Here is a 21860-nt window from a genome sequence, read left to right as displayed (position 1 = left end):
TTGAAAGGTTTTGGCTTGAGCACCTGGAGGGTGGGTTCCCAGGGTTACCATCAACTGAGATGGAAAAAGACCTAGATAAGTAGCATAGATAGAATTGGGGTGGGAAGGGATCAGGTGTTCAAAAATGTCAAGTAGATGGTTACAGGTATCCCCTTCTTTTCAGAAGTTCTTATGCCACTGAGCTTTTATGAAAGGCCTACATTAGTACCTGCTTTTGCTAACCAAAAGAAATCCGAAGAGGATTTTTGCTTTTACAAATAAAGGTGAAAAGTGAAACTAGTGTTCAGTATAGTAAAAGGGGCAAAGTGTACCCAGGGCAGTGGGACCGGCGCTACTGGGCTCCTTTCCCAGGAGTTGTGACTCAGCATCAAGCCACCATAGCTTTGAACTATGTCTGTTGGCATCTGTGCTTCATCTCAGTTTATTTTGTGTGTCCATTAGCAAGATGTGCCTTCAAGAATCAGAAAAGCCTAAAAGAGGTTTTTCTTGAGTCTGGGCATGCTGAAGATTTTTTCCATATAAATTATCAGTAGTTACCTCGATTTTTGACATCTTGTCTTTACGAAGGATTTCATGTGAACACTCTACTTTTGGGTAGCACAGGAAACTGTGTGTGTGTATGGTCCAGTTTAGGAGAAAAGTCTGATGCTGGAGATAACTTGGGAGTCTTCAGAATATAGATAATATGGCTCACCCAAGAAATGAGAGTATAAAGTGGTGAGAAGGCTAAGGACCAGAGAGATTGGAGAAGCTAGTAAAAGATTAAAAAGGCAGTGACACACATCATGTTGGAGTGGGGGGGACGGGGAAGGCAGTACAGCACAGAGAAGATGAGTAGTGACTCCACAGCATCCTACTACACCGATGGACAGTGTCTGCAATGGAGTGTGGAGGGGAACTTGATAATGTGGGTGAATGTTGTAAAAGCCATAGGACTGTATATCAATGATACCTTAATATCAAACAAACAAATAAATAAATAAGGCAGTGACAGAAAGCAACAAGTCTTTATCCTTAATAGTTTAGATAAATAACTTCTCTCAAGGTTTCTTTCATTTTTGTTAGATATCAGGCAGAAACTTTTAATAAAGTAACTTTTTTGTGTTTTAGTAGCTTTCCAGACACTAGTCATGAAAATATCTTGCTTTACTCTGTGACCATGTTTAGATGTTGATGGTAATTTTGAAACGGGTTTAGAAGAGATTATTGTTAAACAATAGTTTTAAGTCTGGATTAAACTCAATTTTTGTATTAAGTTTTAAAAATTTGAGATCATGGCTTTAGTTAGAGAATCCATATCATTCTCTGTAGTTCATTTTTTATTACTTTTTTTTTCCTCCTGGCCACTTCTAAAACTGAAAGATGAGCTCTGTAGTATTAGTTCATATTTTAATTGAATTTTACACTTTCTAAATGAGTACAGCCACTAATACTTTGTGATAAATAAGTAGTCATTTGTAATTGCTACTTATTCTTAGCAGTGCATTTAGAAAATCAGAATGCAGGGATATTACTGCATTAAACTAAAAAGGTTCCTACATACGGAAACCTCTTAGGAAAGTAACACTGTCAATAAAAACCAAGTTTTCTTTCAAATAAAAAGTCAGTGAGATTATAGCTGGATGTCTCTTCCACTAACTAGCTATTTGACAAGGGCCTATTTTTCTTCTCATCTGTGAAAATGACAGGAGTTGGTATAACTGTGATCTAAGGCCTCTCCTTATTTTTAATACTCCTTTTTACTTGTGAGTGCAAATTTCCTGTGACTAATAATCCCCTACTTTAATCTCATCCAGAAAGTTGTTTTAGTACTATAATACTTGTTAATGGTCTTGTGAGTAAAAGCAAATTCTAACAGACTTTTAAGTTGATAAATGAAAATACAGCATCACTCTTCCATTTTTCTCCCTGTGGAGGAGCAATAAAGGATGGTGGAATAGAACACTACCTACAATACCTAGTGACTTAATAGATAAATAGATATTTCAGAGTTATAAAATTTAAATTCTATTTAATTCTCTATTTAATGCATATGTCAGTTGTAAGATTTCTGAATATCTGGATATTCATAGTGGTAGTCAGTCCTGCCAGTCAAGAATTACTCACTATAAATGACAGAAGAAATCCTGCAGGATGTTCCCAGCCAGCCTGGAGTATAGAGAATGAGGAGGTTGTGACAGAGAAAGCACCAGAAGACTCCTCCTCACTCCGGTGTAGTTCATGTGGAGGGTGGAGCTGATGCCTTGGCTCAAGGAGGGAGGTGCTCAGCAGCTAAACAGTTTCTGTCTGCCAACGTTCAGTCATTGCTGCATTTATTATTTCTGTCTTCCTGCTTTACTTTACTACCTTTTTTTTTTTTTAACTGTTGGAGGTAGAGCCATAGTCTTGGCCCAGATTGGAGGACTGAGGTGGTAGGGTCAGCAGTCAATTTCTATAGTTTGTCTTTGAATTAAAATATTTTTCCCTTAAGGGACGCTAAGAAAGGCTTGTTCAGATGTGGAAAGCTTTCACTCTAATTAGCCATTAACTAAAACACTCAGAAATCTTTGCTTTATAGCACTTATGAAATTTTTAGGGATGTATGTGTGTATCCAAAATTCTGTCCCCAAAACTGGAGCTCTGTGACGCAGGATTTTAATAGAGGCTAAAACAGCTGAAGTGAATGGAGGACTCTTTTAGGCCCCTTGATTCTGTTCTGAGCAACTTACCCACTCTGTGACCAGCAAGAAAGCATGTCAATGTTATGCACTTTCTAAATAACAATATTTTTTCTTTCCTTTTGCATTTTCAGGTAATGTTTGAAACTTACCAATTTTCTGGTGTTTATGTAGCGATCCAGGCAGTTCTGACTTTGTATGCTCAAGGTAGGTGATGAGGTAAAACTTAACTTTTTTATGTCAAAGGAATTTGATTTTTCAGTATCAAATTGGAAAATCATAATATTTTACATATTTATTCAAATATTTCCATAATTTATAAAATTTGTGCTCACACATTTTAATTTTCTTTATTCAACAGTAAAGGACTTAAGATAAAGAGAGACTTCAATATTTCCAAAAGTAGGCGGCTCCCTCTTTTCGGCTATTTTAAAATAAACATTTTTTATGCAGTGGAAAATGAACATAGAATTTATCCTTAGAATTGTCAGTCTTAAAAAAAATAACACAGATCCAAAAATGTTAGTATAAAATCATGCTTGTTAAATATATAACAGATTAAATACAAAGGAGAAGATAGACATTTCAGAGTGTCTTCGTAACTTCTGAGGTGGATTTAATGGACAAAAATGCTGTTTTCTTGGTACTGCCATTAGTAACTGCCTCCCTGTGTATTGGGCATAAAATATTGGCCATGTGGGGAGAGCTCTCTGTATTCTGATGGTCTTACTGAAAACTAATGGGGACTGGGCCACAGTGTGTGTTACGCACTTGAAATGTGAAGATCCCTTTAAGGAATTTAGAGTCTATTGGGGAAAAGATGCAGAAGTAGTAATTTAGATTCAGCACATCAAAGAAGGTTTCTGATGGAGGTGACACTTGAGCCTTAGTACTTAAGGCAGTGTGTATGACAGAGTACTTATACAACAAGCTTTAATATCATGGTGATCCATCTAATTCTAGTAAAACTACATCCTAGATTTTTAAAATGTCTTTTAGTACTACATCTAGATACTTAGAAAATACTTGGCATTAAATTTTAGCCTTTTTTTATTCATTCAACAAGTGTGGCATGTGCCTTGCACTCTGTTTAACACAGAGGATGATATGGCAGTGAGTAATCTAGGCATGGTCTCCTTGCCTTTAAGGTGATTTCAGTCCAGCTGTGAGTAACTTTTCTTTTGAAGAAGGAATCAAAAATCACTTGTTACTTTACAAGGAGTTCTTGTCTGTATCTAGGTAATTTTATTTCATTTAAAAACTTTTTTCAGAAGTTACTTTAGAACTTGTAAAAGTAGATACTAAAATTTTGAAACTGGTGATAATAATTCCTTTAAGGGGGTGGAGATGGGACAGTTCTGCTGAAATGGATTTTTATTTGAATTATATTTGAATGAAGTTGATCTTAACAGATTTTTCTAGCTATATTGATAAACTTAATTTCTGTCCAATGAGAAGATGTCTTCTCAGAATTCCTGATCTTTAGCTATATTTGTTTAACTGTTAAATCCTCAATTTTAAGAAAAGATAATCCAGTAGTATTAATCAAGAACTCTTAGCCATAGTAAAATTTTCCTAAACAAGGTGGCTGATACTACCAGTTAAACAAGCAAAAAAAAAAAAATGTAGGGAAGCATTTGGAGTCAAGGAAGGCTTTTCAATAAAAGAGATGACATGGTGATTTACGAAGGTGTGTTTGACTGCATGATACAGACAGGATTGAGGGAAATAACTGGAATTAGAGAATCTGGGCTGGAGGTTTGGGTGGTTGGGGAAGGTATAAATGAAAGGTAGGAACTAGATTGAGCCTTACAGAATCCATAGGACTTGAAGTGGAAAGAATGGATGATCCAGTGACAAAAGGGTGTGGCAGTAGAAATGGGTCAAAGGATTGAGAAATGTCTAACAGGGAAAGGCCAGTATGTAAACTGGTGGGAGGAGTAGAAAATAGGTTGGATAGAAATGTGTGTTTGGAAAGTGCAAATCCCTGCTTTAGTTGATATTATTGGGAGTATTTTTGAATTAATGATGTTGTGGGTTCCACTTTTTTTGCAATGGAAAGCCTCCTGTTGAAAAGAATGCGACATTAAAATACAGTATATGATTTTTATGAAGTTTACAGCATCAATTATGGAAAGATTATGTCACTTTAAAAAAGGAGGTAGTTTGAATAAATGTATTCAAAGATAAATCATTATTACAATTAGATACTATAGTGCATTCAAGTTTGTATGAATAAGAAAGAAGAGAATCTGTTCAGGGTGGACAAATAATATAGTAGTGCTTAAGTAAGTTATAGGTAATGCCTACTATGATTAAAATTTTTTTGGTTAAAAACATTAGACTGTTAAAAACTGTTAGAAAATATGAGTTAGAAAAAGGGTTTTTTTTGTTGTGTGTTTTGTTTTCTGAATTAACCCTCATACAAAAGATGAAAACACTTAATTTTTGTAGCCATTTATCCCTTTAAATCCTTCTAGGAAACAAGGCAGCTTCTTTGTTGATCTTTTCTTGTAAGGTTTCTGACAGTGTTTTTCTGGTTTCTGGTGAATAGTTAAAGTAATCCTTTGACCATCTCAAATTAATTGTCCTGAAATTTCTGGCTATCTAGTACCAACAGGAATTTTTCCAAAACGACACAGTTTTGAATATACTGTATGACAAAAATAATAATAAAGAACTAGATTATATCAACAAATTCACTCTCCGCTTGTGTAATATTTATCTTTCACATTGGTTTTCATAAAAGTTATCCATGATGCTTTAGAAAATTTCACTTCAGGGGAATTCAGGGATCAAGATTAAATTAGGAAAAAGTTTTTAAAAATTGTGTCAGCTCTAAGAGCATGTTGTGTTTTTCAGTCCTAAGTCTCAGGGTCTTTTTTTTTTCCATCTCATGGGGTAACACATGATTAGACTAAAAGTCTCACACAGGACACATAGAACACTGACTTTAGTGTCTGTGCATTAGAAATACACTGTAGTACAAATAAACAATAAAGAAATGCTGGCTTTGATTTTTCTGATCTGGCTTTTTATTTAAAATCTTATGGTTCTTATACAGGTTTATTGACTGGAGTAGTGGTGGACTCTGGAGATGGTGTAACCCATATTTGCCCGGTATATGAAGGCTTTTCTCTCCCTCATCTTACCAGGAGACTGGATATTGCTGGGAGGGATATTACCAGGTACCTTATCAAGGTATGAGAAAGAAAATAGATTTTGCAGTTTGTGTTTACCGACCTAACACAAAATTGAATGTATCATCTCAGGATTCTAGCAAATCTGCACCACTAGAAAAATGGCCAGCTACCCCATTACTCATGTAAAATCCGTATAAGACTGATACCCATGATCTCTGGCGTACTAATGAGAATGCATCATTACGTAAATACATTTGCTGTTCCCAAGGAGTGGGTAGAGAGGTATTTCAGAGATGGAGGGGACTCTGAAACTTCTTGACTACCCTCGCAGCTTTTCTGCTGTAAAACCTTTCTTTGGACAGGCATACATTAAAGGTCAGTCTCCATTGGGTTGCCTTTTCTTTCCCACAAAATCAGACATAGCTAATTAATTATAGTTGATTAAAAACAGCCCAGATCCAATTAATATATGATAAAGGAGCCATGTATATACAATGGAGAAATGAAAGCCTCTTCAATAAATACTGTTGGCAAAACTGAACAGCTACATATAAGAGAATGAAACTGGATTATTGTCTAACTCCATACATAAAAGTAAACTTGAAATGGATCAAAGACCTGAATGTAACTCATGAAACCACAAACTCATAGAAACAAACATAGGCAAAAATCTCTTGAATATAAACATGAGCAACTTTTTCCTGAACACATTTCCTTGGGCAATGGAAACAAAAGCAAAAATGAACAAATGGGACTACATCGAACTAAAAAGCTTCTGTACAGCAAAGGACACCATCAGCAGAACAAAAAGGCATCCTACAGTATGGGAGAATATATTCATAAACAACATATCCAAAATATATAAAGAGCTCACATACTTCAACACCCAAAAAGCAAATAACCCTATTCAAAAATGGGCACATGATCCGAATAAATATTTCTCCAAAGAAGAAATTCAGGTGGTCTATAGGCACATGAAAAGATGTTCCACATCTCTAATCAGGGAAATGCAAATGAAAACCACAATGAGATGTCACCTCACACCAGTTAGGATGTTCAACATCCAAATGACATGAAACAACAAATGCTGGTGAGGATGTGGAGAAAGGGGAACCCATTCCTCAAAAAACTAAAAATAGAAATACCATTTGACCCAGGAATTCCACTCCTAGGAATTTACCCTAAGAATGCAGCACCCCAGTTTGAAAAAGACGTATGCACCTGTATGTTTATCGCAGCACTATTTACAATAGCCAAGATATGGAAGCAACCTAAGTGTCCATCAGTAGGTGAATGGATAAAGAAGAGGTGGTACCTATGTACAGTGGAATATTATTCAGCCATGAAAAGAAAACAAATCCTACCATTAGCAACAATATGGATGGAGCTAGAAGGTATCAGGCTCAGTGAAATAAGCCAGGCGGAGAAAAACAAGTACCAAATAATTTCACTCATTTGTGGAGTATAAGAACAAAGCAAAACTGAAGGAACAAATCAGCAGCAGACTCAGAGACCCCAAGAAGGTACTAGCGGTTTCCAAAGGGAAGGGGTTGGGGAGTGTGGGTGGGGAAGCAGGGAGAAGAGGACTAAGGGGCATTATAATTAGCACACACAATATTGTAGGTAGGTCACGAGGAAGGCAGTATAGCATGGAGAAGATAAGTAATGACTCTCCAGCATCTTACTCTGCTGATGGAAAGTGACTGTAATGGGGTGGTGGTGGGATCTTGATAATATGGGTGAATGTTGAAACTACAATGTTGCTCATGTGAAACCTTCATAAGATTGTATATCAAATGATACCTTAATTTTTAAAAAAAGATTAAAAAAATAAGAAACAGGGTCCAGATGTGCTAGAGTTTAATATTTAGGTTTCATAGAATATATCCAACTTTTAAGTGCTTACTATTTTAAAATTTACTTTTGAATGTAGTTAGTTAGATTTTTCTTACAAATGTTGCTGGAGTATACAGGAGTAAGTATACAGGACACTAGAGACATGAGCTTTCTATATTAAAAATGTTTAGAATATTGCCCGTAACCAGAATTCTGTAGTGGGTATATTCTCTCCAGGTCGGTGGCTCAACCAGAGGTAGTGCTGCCCCCCAGTATCTGGAGACATTTTTTGGTTGTTTGTACCACTGTACGGGAGTACTACTAAACACTTAACAATGAACAGGGCAGTCGGCACACACAGAATTCTAGATCCAAAGTGTTGGTGCTCCTGTTGAGAATCTTTGTTCTAGAGTGATAATGTGTGCAGTGAACCGAGTTACATTGAGTCTTCCTTCACCCTTGACATTGGGTTCCTTTAGTCTCATTTAGAATAATAGGTGCATTAACAAGAATTACAATACTCACATCCTCAGCCAACATTCTGTCTGAGGTAACCTCCGGTGGAGTTTCCGAGGGTTCTCCCTTGAACATAAACACAAAGGTTAAGGGATTTATCTTTTAAAGTTGTGGTTGGTTTTTTCTTCCTGTGAGCAGGTTGAATTCTCTTTATCATTTATTTTTTAAACAAATGCTATTGCCCATCTAGTATGTGTCGGACATAGTACTAGAAGCTAGGGATAAAACTAAGACCTAGGAGTATTTCATGAATATGGCCTTGATTGAGCAAATTATACATTATTTGAGTCCAGTACTAAAATAATATTTATTAATAGACTTGATTATCAAAAACTATTTAAGCATTAGTACTCCAACAGTATTTTCTTCAAGTTTTCTAGCTCCGTTAGCCCATTTATTTTTCATAAACTGTTAATTGTTATTTTCTGCAAGATTGCTCAGTGAAACTGAGATAAGTCCTTTTATGGCAAGTCAAGTAATATCTTGTTTCTGAAATACTCAGTGAAAGCTAAGGACCCACTGTCCATTGCATTTGTTACTAATGTGAGATAGTGAGCAATAATAGCTTTTGCAGATTGAACTCATTGAATTGAATTTACTGCTTTTTTTTGTACCAGCTGCTTCTGTTGCGAGGATACGCCTTCAACCACTCTGCTGATTTTGAAACTGTTCGCATGATTAAAGAAAAACTGTGTTATGTGGGATATAATATTGAGCAAGAGCAGAAACTGGCCTTAGAAACCACAGTATTAGTTGAGTCTTACACGGTAAGTTTTTCTGGTGACACCTGATGTGGACAACCATGATTACTGGTATGTGTTTAAGGGGGTCTTCTTGGAATCTAGCCTTTTTGTTTGGATTTGTTATGTATGTGTATGACCACATTCAGATTCCATGATTTAATTATTTTAAGATACCATATAATGTGAAATAAGTCAAGAATCATAAATTGCTTTTCTACTTTAGGGTATAATTAGATATGAGATGTGAGATTTTAATATCTGGAATAGCATTTTTCAGCATGTTTTACAGAATGTTATTTCCCTGAGATGTTAATAGGTATTTTACAAAAATTAAAATGGGGTTTACATTGGCAAATAAGTTTGGGGAAGAGTGGGTTTCACTTTACTGGAGGACTTCTCAGAGTCTTTGATGTGCCAGTATGTGTATGACTTTGAGAGTATAGTATACTACCTATTTCTCACTAGATTATAGGACTCTTCAGCATTTCACAGCACTAGTGTTCTCTTGCAACATACGTTTTGGAAGTGATCATCTTATAGTATTAATTTAATAATTCAGTAGGTGGCAGTTTTTTCCTGACTTAGTATTTTCTTAATGAGATGTTCAAAACAAATGTTAACTTGAAATTGTAACTAATGAGACTTAGGACTGAGTTACTAAACTATTTGACTCATGAAGCTCTATATATCACAGATATGTATAAAATTGTCATTTTAAAATAATCTTGGAGTTTTTGAAAAATACAGCTTTGCACATATCTGTAAACAATTATAGCATGTAGGATTATTATATCTTAAAGAACTTTGTGGTTTTGTCATATTGAAAAGTCAATTTTGGAGTCTAAATATAATTATTGTAATTATGTTATAAATAAAAACACTGTTAGAAATGTTAATATAAAACAAATTCTGGTATCTCATAGAAATCTGTCAAATACAAGCATACACCAGCATGCATGTTACCTAAGTAAGAATCCAGTGAGTTTGTGAGGTGGTCAAAGATTAACATTTTTCTTCATTTAATTAAATATAAACTTAAAGTGACTCGAGTTTTCTGCACAAAGTAATGCTGTAATGATATATGACCTGTTTAAATCTTAGTTGCTTAAAATAAAATTGTATTTATTCATTATTTAAAATTAATAGGTCCTAGTAAGTAGGATATAACAATTGCCTAATAAAAAGCAGTCTAGATCAATGTTCCTTAAACTTTTGTGGTCATAGAACATTTTTCAGATTAAATGACTGAACAGAAGTTTCACACATGATACGGTGTTTTAATGGCAAAATTGAATTTCATAGAGTATATGATGAAAGAAATTATTTAAAAATTTTAATTGAATGTATCTGTCTGCTAAAATTAAATCATACCAGTGGAACATCATGTGCTCAAGTCTTGGTGATTTCTCCAAAATACTCCTGGTATTTGGGGGTATGGCATTTCATTTTTAAAGGCAGAACAGACTATGTAAATGTATTTTACCTTTTTTTCTTTTTCAAAAATGTATTTTAGAAGAAATATTTACAGATAGGGGTTTTGGTTATAGAGCAGATGTGTTTAAAAGTACCAGTGTTCTAGAGAACATTGGAAAATGTTAAAATCTTTTGCTGACTAATACCTGCTTATTCTTGGTTTCTAGCTCCCAGATGGCCGCATTATCAAAGTTGGGGGAGAAAGATTTGAAGCACCAGAAGCTTTATTTCAGCCTCACTTGATCAATGTTGAGGGAGTGGGTGTTGCTGAATTGCTTTTTAATACAATCCAGGCAGCTGACATTGACACCAGGTACATCAGAAATGGTGTTTTCAAAGTTATTTCTCAAAAATAGGTGGGATACAAGTAGAATAACCAAGTTTTTGTGCTATCTCAAGGTTTTGAATAGAAGAGACAAAATAATCTTTGAAAGGGTGGCATTGGGTGTTGTACAGCATGTGCCATTGTTTCAGAAGCCACTTTAAACATTTTATTTTGAAATAATTTTTCAAAAAGTTGCAGAACTATTACAGAGAACTCACGTACACTCTCTATCCACTTTCCCATTTTAACATGCTGCGTGGGCAGTATCCTTGCTTTCTCTCTCTTTTCTTGAGCCATTTGAGAGTAGGTTGAATGCATAAATCTCTTTACTCCTTACTGTATGCTTTCTAAGAATGAAAATACTCTCTTTTATAGCTGCAGTGTAGTTCAGGAGACTGCTTACTGATACATTTTTGTCTACCATCCACATTTCAGTTTTGTCCACTGTCCCAATGTCCTTTATACAGTTTTTCTTTTCTCCAGTAGAGGATTAAACTAGGATCATATACTGTGTTTAGTTGTCATGTCTTAGTTGCCTTTTATCTGTTAGAATCCTGCAGTCTTTCATGACATTGACATTGACATCTTTGCAAATGTCAGGCCACTTACTTTAGTTATTTAATGTTTCTCAGTTTGGGTTTGAACATTTTTTCTTGATTCAGGTTATACATTTGGGGGCAGAATACTGCTTAAGTGATATGTCCTTTTCAGGGTCTCACATCCAGAGGTGATGTCTGTCTGTTTTTGTTTTTTTTTTTAATTTTGGTATCATTAATGTACAATTACATAAGCAACATCATGGTTACTAGACTCCCCCCATTATCAAGTCCCTACCACATACCCTATTACAGTCCAGAGGTGATGTCTGTTTGCTTCTTACTGTGGTCATGTTGGTGTTCAGCTGTATTCAAGTTTCCTATTTGCTCCACTGCATAGTTTTTCTATTCTTCCTTTCTTGGTTTATAAGTAATGTGTGAAAACACTTAGAGACTGTAAATCTGCTCCTCATCAAACTCTTGTCACCCCACCCTTTCTGACATCTAATGATAATTCTTGCCTAAGTCCATTTTAAGTCCATTTTTATTGTAACGGTTGCATAAGTAAGTACTTCTTCTCCCATGCTTTGTTTGCTTATTTTCAGTATGAACTCATGATTTTACTCAGTGGACTATAAACTGTTTTTACTTGTTTTGATTCATTTGATGATGAGATCATTTCCGATTTGGCTAATGAGACCCCCGCTTTAAGCAGGCCCCTGTGACTTTTGACATGCTGATTTTTTGTTTTTTTAACTATTCTATTTTGTGGCGCAGATTATGCCCACATATAATCTTGTGTTTTGAATAGGTAGAATATGAACAGTATAGACAAAAATGCACAAAAAATATGCTTAGAAGTACTACTCTCCCCACTCCTGTGTTCCACTCTAATCCTCCTCTGTCTTGTAGGTAAGTGGTCTCATTAGCTTCACGTTACCCTTTCTGTGTTTATTTCCTCTTAACACAAAAGGTAACATAGTATAAATACTCTTCTGCACTTTGCTTTTTTATTTTTGCTTAATATATCCTAAACAGTTCTGTACCATTTCCTAGAGATTGTCCTCATTTTTTCTTCTGGTTGCATTCTTTTTTACCATACCATGGTTTATTCAGTGAATCTTGGTTATGTATATAGATTTCAGTATTTGTGCTAACAAATAATGCTACAAGTAATACCTCGTACACACTGTATTTTTGTATTGTTGGGTATGTATATTCTGAAAAAAGTTCCAGAAGGGGGACTGTTGGGTCAAAGGTAGTTTTGTTATTGCTCAATTCCCCTCTTTTGGAGGTTTTGCCTTGTGTGTCCTGCATGTACCACTTCTCATTCCCACCAGTAATATAGGAGGACACCTATGTCTCCATAGCTTGTTCACTGGCTGTCAACTTTTTTACTTTTATGCCAGTCTGATGAGTGAGAAATGATACCTCAGTGTAGTTTTAATTTGCATTTCTCTTTAGAGTGAAGTTGAACATGTTTTTCTATGTTTAGGACCATTTCTGTATCTTGTGAAACTTCTCATGGCTCTAGCTTGTTCCTCTGCAGAATTTTTGTAATTTTTTCCCTCAGTTTTCAAAGTTACGTTTATATTAGCTCCATAATGTGTGTTGCAGATATTTTCTCCTAATTTGCCATTTGTCTCTTGCTTATGGTGTTTTTGGTCATATAAAAGTTAATTTTTATTTAGTTACATAAAAATATTTATCATCTTTTATTATATCTAGAGTTTGAGTCACAGTTAGAAATTCCTCCTCTACACCCAACTTATTGAGGAATTCACTCAGAAGCATATTGTAAAGCAAATGCTTACTTGCTTATTTAACCCTGAATTAAATAATCACTTGACTAACTTTTGTGGGGTGGCTGGGGAGCAGGATAATGAAATGAATAAAAACAGCAATTGGCTTATAATCAAGCTACAAATCTAATTAAAGATGATCAAAGATCTAATCTAGACTTAATAAATACAGTACATTTTTCATGGTAAGGATTAGATAGGTGCTTTTAATCCTTGATTTAGTAATCATCAATAGCAAAATTATATTTAAAAGCACATAGTGGTGGTGATTTAAGTCTTGGCACTCCTAAAGCATTAGAGTCCACGGAGAGCACTGGAAAGCAGCACAATTCAGGTTTTGCCTTGTGTGTCCTGCATGTTGAAAGCATACATGTAAGTGCCCATGGGTGTGTACCACATGCAGCCACACTTCAGCTGCTTGGCTTGAGCCACGCTCATGTGCATACTAATGCAATACAAAAACATTTTAAATACAAATCATTGTTCTTCTGGAAGCAAGAATTACAGTAGCCTGAGCCATTGAAAACCTGGAAATAAGTAAAACCTGGAAGCAAGGTTGAATGAGGCCAAAGTAGATGTGACTCACCTCCTGAGCTTTGAGAAGAGTTTCTCAGACCCTCAGTCAGATTATATTTCTTTTACTACTTAGCAGTTATTTTAGATTTGATTATCAGGTATCGTAACCAACATCATGTTTAAGAAAGAAAGAGAGGACTGCTCTAAAAAGCAAACATATCCATCTAATCAGAAATAACTGGTCCTCCTCAAGGCAAAGGAACAAAAGGGAAAATGGAAAACAAAAGGCAAATGGAAAAGTCGAAAAGCAAGAACTGGAATCATAGTAGCAAGTGGTTAATTTTAGTAAGTAACCATATCTCAGTAGCTGTGGGGCAGCACTGTGATAACACAGTCCAGATACTGGAAGTTTGTAGTGAAGACTCTGGTCATTAATAAAAGACTCAGTTACTTCTACAAGAAAGTATGTCATGTACTTTAGAAGTATCTTCATCAAAATTATGATAACTATATGTAAAGAGGGTGTGTTATCTCATAGCAGTAGTAATAGGAAACATTCAGCTCTGTGATTTACATGTTGAATTTTACTTCATTCTCCCAGTGACTCCTTGAAGCTAACATAGGTAAAAGAACTCAGATACTGTTTTCCTAGTCTGAAACCCCAAATCAATACCTATTGTGTCTTTCTAGATCTGAATTCTATAAACACATTGTGCTTTCTGGAGGGTCTACTATGTACCCTGGGTTGCCATCACGGTTGGAACGAGAACTTAAACAGCTTTACTTAGAACGAGTTTTAAAGGGAGATGTGGAAAAACTTTCTGTAAGTATCAGTCATCCAGCTTGTTCACATGCTTTTTAAACCCTGTAATTTATGAATCTTGACAGCCACTAGAGGGAGCAAGAAGTCCTCCTAAACAAATTTCCTAGGAAAAAGTCAATGTTTCAAGGTAAGCTCTGTCCCAGAATCGTTGTACTGCCTAGTTAGCTCTGTGTTTAGGATACAGATGACCAGATCCTGGGCCAGACGTTCATCTGTAACACACAGTCTGGAAATAAGCTGCCTATAAGTGCATGAGAAGAACCTGCTATATAGTTGCTCCCCTTTACCTGCAGGAGATACATTACAAAAATCCAAGGGTTTCCTGCAGCAACTGATAGAACCCTGTGTGTACTATGTATTTCCTGTACAGACATACCTGTGATAAAATTTTATTTATAAATGAGGCACAGTGAGAGATTAACAATAACTAATAATAAAATAGGATAATTATAACAATATGCTGTAGTAAGTTATGTGAATGTGGTCTCTCTGAATACATCCTATTGTACTGTACTCATCCTTCTTTTGATGTGAGATGATAAAATACCTGTGTGATGAGATGAAAGGAGGTGAATGACATAGATTTTGTGACATAGCTTTAGGCTACTATTGACCTTTTGACCATACATCAGAAGGAGGATCATCTGCTTCTGGACCGTGGTTGATGCAGGGGTAGCTAAACCACAGAAAGGAAAACCATAGATAAGGGGAGATGACGACTGTGGAGAGAGAAACGCCCAGCTTGTGGTTGTGTTTTATTGTTTTGTTTTTAAACTTTTTGTGGATATGTAATCAGCCTCCAGTGCTTCCCCTAGACTATGTCATATTTCTGATAATAGGTTATTTTCTGGCTATTCCTTGAATATGTTTTATCCTCCCAGATTGTAAAACATGTCTCTAATTCTTTTTATCCCCATTGATTATCGTAGTGCTTGAAACAGACTTTTCTTGATTTATGTTGATATGTAGAACAGAAAGAAATTTTTAAACTAGTATATAGTAGTTGATGGTTATTTTGCATTGATTTTTTCCTACAAATTCTGGACTCTTAAGTACACTATGTATATTACACACTCAACCAAGAGTCATTTAATTCTGAGTTAATCTCTGAGCTTTGTCTAACCAACTTTGATGAACTCTTAGATGATGAGACTACATGTTGCAGAGAAATGGATGTGATAGAGACAGTAATGTTACATCTTTCATGTGACTCATTTTTGAAGTTAAATTGAGTAAGTCTCAAAAACATTAAATAAAAAAAAGTCTCAAAAACAGAATAAGATGTTTTCTAAGTACTTCACTCATTCATCTGATTTTTTTTTGACTTACAGTTTAAAACCAGTCTCAGGTAAATATTTATTTATTCATCAAATATTTCTTAAACTCCTAGATGCCAAACACTTGTCTAGGTGCTAAAACAAACAAAACTGGTGAACAAAAAAACAAAATCCTTGCTTTTAGCCTGTGAATAATATGTCAGTAGTAAAAAGCACTATGAAGAAAAATGAAGTAAGATTCAAGGTTAGAAAGAGGTGGTGGTTGTGGGGATGGTGTGCTCCTTCGTGTGGTGTGATCAGGGAAGAACTCTGATGAGATGCTTTGGAGCAGAGACCTGGAGGGATTGAGGGAGGGAGGAGGGAGCCACATGACCATCTGGAACCTTTCAAGCAGGGAGAGCAAGTGCAAAAGCCCTGAGTTGGTGGGAATGTGCAAGGAGGGTAGGGGGTGGGTGGCAGAGAGTTTGGCTTTACTCCTAGCTAGCTAGAAAGTCTTAGAAGGATTTTGAGCAGAAAAACAATAGGATCTGACTTGCTTCTAAGGGATTATTAAGTCTGGTGTGCTGAACAGATGGTTGAAGGAGGGAGGGAGGGAGAAGGATGTAGAAAGACAGGTTAGGAGGCTTTGAGAAAAGAGAGGAGGTGGTAGAGGTTTATAAAATAGAGGAGGAGGTGTGAAGTAGTTGTCCTGGAGAGTGGAAGAGAGAAGAGAAATATAATGGGATTGCCAGGCAGCACTGAGGGGCTCCTTTGAGGTAAATGAAGCGTTAAAATAAGATGTCAGAATAAGATGTCAGGTTTCTTGCCTATCATGTTCAGTTGCTTGAAGGCAGTTGCAAAGTAGAGTTAATCACCTGAGTTTGTGTCTTGCCAAGGTAGTGTGAGAGGGAGAGAAGGGCAGAGTCACTAAGGATGGTGTCAGGAAAGGGTAGAGAGAGCATGCATGTACACACACCATCCACCCACCCCCAGGGCATGAGAAGGAATAATCTGGGATCTATAGATGATTTGCACAAGGAGGAGTGGTAGATGGAATAGTCTGATGGAAGGAGTTTTAGAGGAGCTTTGAAGTTGTAGGGGAGGAAGAGAGAAGCGATAATGAGGAACAAGAATTGCTGTTACCAGACCTCCAGGGTTAAGAAGGTGGTGGCAGAGAGAGATACAATAGCCAGTTGAGAAAGCTGCAGGGCCAGCAGTGTCTTCAGAGGCTAGCTGGGTTTCCCTTAGAGCAGGAACAGCCAAACTGCAGCCCTGTCAGCACCAGCTCTTTTTGTAAGTAAAGTTTTATGGGAACTCAGCCAAGCCCATTCTTTCTTTCTTTTTTAGGGTTTCTAAATATCACTTCCTTTTTTTTTCTTTTTAGTTGAAGTACCATTGATACACAATCTTATGTTGGTTTCAAATATACAACACAGTGGTTCAACAGTTAGCAATATCATTAAATCCTCACCCCCACTAGTACAGCTTCGATCTGTCAACACAGGAAAATGTTACAGAATCACTGACTGTATTCTCCATGCTGTACTACTGTCCCTGTGACCAGCTTATATTATGATTGAGAATTGTACCCTTTTATCCTCCCCATCCACCCACCCCCAGGAAACCCAATCCCTCCCCAAAAGCCCATTCTTTTACATAGTGTTACCTGTTGTCACATACTGTATGTGACTGCTTTAGGTAGTTGCCAGAGACCCACAAAACCTCAAGTATTTACTATCTGGCCTCTTACAGAAAAAGTTTGCTGACCCTGCTTAAGAGCAAAAAAATTAGAAAAATTTAAACAGGAGTTTAGCCTCAGAATTGATTAGTAAGTGAACTGGTGTTTTTCTGTCATACATTGCCAGGCCCTATGGTTTGTTTGTAGGATGTAAAGACAATTTAGAATGATATAGTTACTCTGAGTTCTTTTGCAGGATTTGTGACTCTGTAAATAAAACTGCTGTCATTTTCAGGTTTCTCTGTCAGGTGTTGACTGACCATACAGACTGAGGTGTATCCTTGTTAGACAATAGTAGCTACAGAATATAAAATTTCTCCCACTTGTCTTTAATTTTCATTACTGTGTTCATTTTTTCCAACATCCCTATGATTTATTTTTACCATATTTGGCCTTGCTTATTTTGAGAACATTTCATTTAAGTTGAAACAGTAGAAACAAGATTTTGCTTATAAGAAAAGAGCTTCAGTCTTACTCTGTTGTACAAGATGACAATCATAGCAGTATTAGACTCTGGTACTCTAGGCTCTCAGTGGGGTGATTGTAGAATTTATTGTTCAAATCAGGACACTGGCAAATGCAAGGGATGCTGTTAATAATTATGGGGCAACAAGTATAAATCAGGTCTGTTCGAAGCATACTGGGATGGATGTGATGTAGCTTATGAGCTTTGGGTAAACTACAAATATCTCTATCCCCAGTACCAAGTCCTGCTGTCCTATTTACATAACAGGATTTTTGTGAGAATTCAGCAAGAGAAAGTCATTTTCATAAAGCAGAAAGCACTATGCATGTGTGACATTTATCGTGTCCTCTTTCCCCTTTAGAAATTTAAGATCCGCATTGAAGACCCACCACGCAGAAAGCACATGGTGTTCCTGGGAGGTGCAGTTCTAGCAGATATCATGAAAGACAAAGACAACTTCTGGATGACCCGACAGGAATACCAAGAAAAGGGTGTTCGTGTGCTGGAGAAACTTGGTGTGACTGTTCGATAAACTCCAAAGCTTGTTCCCATTACACCCCTAATGCTTTCTTTTTTTCCTTTATTGCCCATCTTTGAACTCATTCAACTCCCCAACATGGAAAAGGCCTCTCTGTGCTCTTTGACTGGAAAGGTCAGGTTTTATTCTGGTGTCTTGGGGAAACTTTGTTAAATTTTTGTTAATGTGGGTAAATCTGACCGTTTAATTCAGCACTTCCCTACAAACACAATGAGAGGGCAAAGGGTCATGTCTGCTGCTTTGTTTCTTCTAAGTAGGTCTTCAGCTCGTTCCTGTAGGCTTCCTATTTTCACTTTACTGCTCTAATGCTGCTAGTTTTAGTTTTTAGTACCCTAGGTGGTATGCCTCTATTAGCATAAGAAAAACTTTAATAGGAGCTTTTACATATTACTAGAGTTGGGGGTGGTAAGGGGTGGGTGGGTAGCGGTTAAACCCTACATGGCATTTCCTCTGTAGCATGGTGCTTTCTATAGTTACTGCACAGCTTTAAGTACCTTAAAGCTTCTGGGATTAACGTTTTAGGAAAAGGTTAGGCTCAGAACTAAGTGTTTTAGGTGGAGTTTTGTGTCGGGAGGAGGGGTGGTCTTTTGATTTTTTTATTTTTGAGCTTTTCTGCTCTGGGGTACGTAAGGTGAACTTTATTTACAGAACTTTGATTTGGCAAGTTTTCTTCTACTTTTTGTCTGTCTGAAACTGTTCCCATATGATATGAAAGCAAGTATAGTACCCATTACCATGTGTCTTAGGGATTCATTTGTTCTTAAAAATCAACCATGTTAGCTGGGATTAGACTCCCTAGAATCTGTCAGCTGAAAAGTTAACATTTAAAAAATGCTTTTGGAAATGCAAATTACAGATAAAAAAGTGCTTAGGAGCTGGTGTTTTCTAAGTGCTTTTGTTTATACCAGAAACATTAAGGTAACCCAGTGCCAAGTACCATTCTTGCAAATTATTATTTTATATAACTGACCAGTGCTTACTTAATATAAACAAGTAGATAAATATAAATAATTACTGGCAGTGGGTTATAATTGTTGGGCTAAAAATAACATTGGACTATGGGACTTGTTGCCAGTTGGGTAATTTTCATTAGTGTTTTTGTTTTGATTTGAAGCCTGGAAGTGGAGTAAAATTTGACTATTTAAAATGTTGGCAGAAAAACAGTCAAGATTTAAATTTTATTTGTTCTGAAGAACTAACTAATAACTACTAAATCTCAGCCATCTTATTCTTGAGAGAAGTGTTTTTGGTATTTTGTAAATGTTAGCAGACTTGCCTGTGTCCGAAAATCGTATTTATGAATCCTCTTGTTATTTCTTGGTATCTGAAAAATACCGAATAGCACTCAGGCTTGAATTCTTTCTAAATTTGAAAAGTAAAGTAATAAGAAATTATATCCTACTAATAACAAATGTAGATTCTGGGGGGAAAAGTTTTCCTTCATTTTGAAACATTCTTTACTAATAATGGCTTTGAAAGAAGATTGTGGGGTGACTGAAATTGGAGAGATGGTTGGCTTTAGAGTCTCCATTTTGTGAGAAAATTTGAAAGTCAGTTTATATGAAATAAGGAGTAAAAGGTGAGTTTCAACTGTGCAGCTTCTGTTAATATTAAGTGTTTTTTGTCTGTTTTACCTCAATTTGAACAAATGAAAGAAGTTTGCCTGCATGCTGGACATGCTTCAGTGCACATGAATGGCCTCTGAATAACGTCTATTGACATGGATGTCAGAATCACTTTGAAAATCTAAAGTGTTCCTAAATCATGTTCTTATAAATTCCCCCAGCCTTTTGAGTATGGGACTTGTTAAAGGACACAAAGGTAGGACCAGTACCTACTTAGCTATTTATTTCAGGTAAATGGATTGACTCTTGGCCTTTGGTCATGATTTTAAAATACGGGATAGAAAGCAACAAAGTATGGATGGTTTCTTAAATAAAACAATGAAAGTGCATTTATGATTGTCCCTTGGAAGGTTGAATTTGGTTTTAATTTCATAATTCTGCTAGCAAACAACAGTTAAAATGTTGTGTTTATATATAGAGAGAGTATAATTTTAAAATTCCATTTTATAATTTCCTTTTTCCAAGTTGAAATAGTGTATTTAGTAATTTTAGGGGCATGGGAATATTATGTCTAATTGGAGTTGTCAGGTATGAGTCTGTCAGAAATGAAAATTTGTTCTGTCTTAAAAGAGATTTGATTTATAGCTCCTGAAAGCCATTGTCATTTAAATTTCCAATAATGATTAAAATCCTTTTCTTTTTAAATTAAAATTACCAATGCCTTGACCTTTGAGAAGGGTCTTTTAGATCTAGGTCCTACATTAAAATTCTTTCTTTAAAATGTGGTATTGGATGTTAACCTTAACACAGTTCTGAGCACTGGTAACACTATTGGGAAAATATTTTGAGAGATCAATGGAAAGTCAAAACTTCTAAATTTAACGTGAATACATTTTTTGATTCAGAAAATAAAATCAGATTTTTCAAAGTAAATTTGAATTTTGTCTTTATTTTTCCTAATTGTTTTTTTGTTTCATTTTCTTTTATTCATATTTTCATTCTTGCTAATGCCAAGTTCATTTCAATGTTGTCCTATTATTTGGCAAAAAAATCTCTTTATTTCTGGTATGTTTTTAAATACATGAGGTAAATACATTGAAAAAACCCTACAAATCGCAAGTTAGAGCTACAGCTGTATGAGAGATTTTTCCCTCTAGTGGACTGTTTGAGATTTAAGGTGGCTTTTGTAGTATTAGGGATGCCTGATAGACCTGTAGATAATGTGCCTCTTTTCAAGGACATTTTAGTTCATCTGCAGACATTTTTTTTATTACACTGACCCTTTCTTGCTTTTTATAGTAGCCTTTGAGGGTGGGGGCTGGGGAGTAGATGAGAGTATTTTTGTTTTTCTGTTTTCATGAACTTTTGGCTTGAACCTCATTGCTCCCTTCATGGTCAAGTTCCCCAGGGCTTCTGGAGGTTTGCCTCTGGTGTCCAGTCTCTTAGTTGCCAGAAGAATTGTGTGACAGCTGTGTGTTACAGAGGAAGAAAACTGGGCACCGCACAAAATGTCCCTGCTGATGGAATGGGCATCTCCATGTACATCATATTTTTGTTATTGGTACACAGACTTTGACCACTGTACAATTGAGTGGGTTCATTAACTGTGCTAATATTAGAACTGTCAAAGACTAAAGGGAGCTAGCAACTCAAATACTGATTGTAGCTCAATACTTAACATGCTATTTAATCTTGGACTAATTGGCCAACTACCCTTTTCCTGTAGCACAAATTTCTTAACCTCTTAAAAGATTGAAAATGTTATGTCGGAGGTCAGTGGGGGAGGTGGGGGTAAGGACCTGGGAAAGCATATTTGCAGGTGTGAGTGTGTCGGAAGGCCAAACTGCTGACTTGAACCACTACATTGCATGTAACCTTAGCCATGTAATAGAAATTAACCTGGGTTAGGGGGGATGTAAAAAAGGTA

General features: G+C 36.1%; 1 protein-coding gene across 3 annotated transcripts in view; it reads left to right on the top strand.

Annotated features, from left to right (window-relative positions):
- The window catches only part of ACTR2 (actin related protein 2), a 34064-nt gene extending 13198 nt beyond the window's left edge, over positions 1–20866 (top strand). For all 3 annotated transcript variants that reach the window (XM_017652496.3, XM_017652498.3, XM_073212283.1), the window contains exons 4-9: positions 2792–2864; positions 5722–5858; positions 8770–8919; positions 10536–10681; positions 14238–14370; positions 18192–20866. In XM_017652496.3, coding sequence (XP_017507985.1) covers positions 2792–2864; positions 5722–5858; positions 8770–8919; positions 10536–10681; positions 14238–14370; positions 18192–18362 — 810 coding nt within the window. In that variant the 3' untranslated portion in view covers positions 18363–20866. The remainder of the gene's footprint in view (positions 1–2791; positions 2865–5721; positions 5859–8769; positions 8920–10535; positions 10682–14237; positions 14371–18191) is intronic.
- Positions 20867–21860: the final 994 nt, after the last annotated feature.

Source organism: Manis javanica, chromosome 1 (genome assembly GCF_040802235.1).
Source record: "Manis javanica isolate MJ-LG chromosome 1, MJ_LKY, whole genome shotgun sequence".
Lineage (NCBI taxonomy): Eukaryota > Metazoa > Chordata > Mammalia > Pholidota > Manidae > Manis > Manis javanica.
The sequence above is the reverse complement of the archived record's forward strand: the minus strand, read 5'-3'. Positions and strand labels throughout refer to the sequence as shown.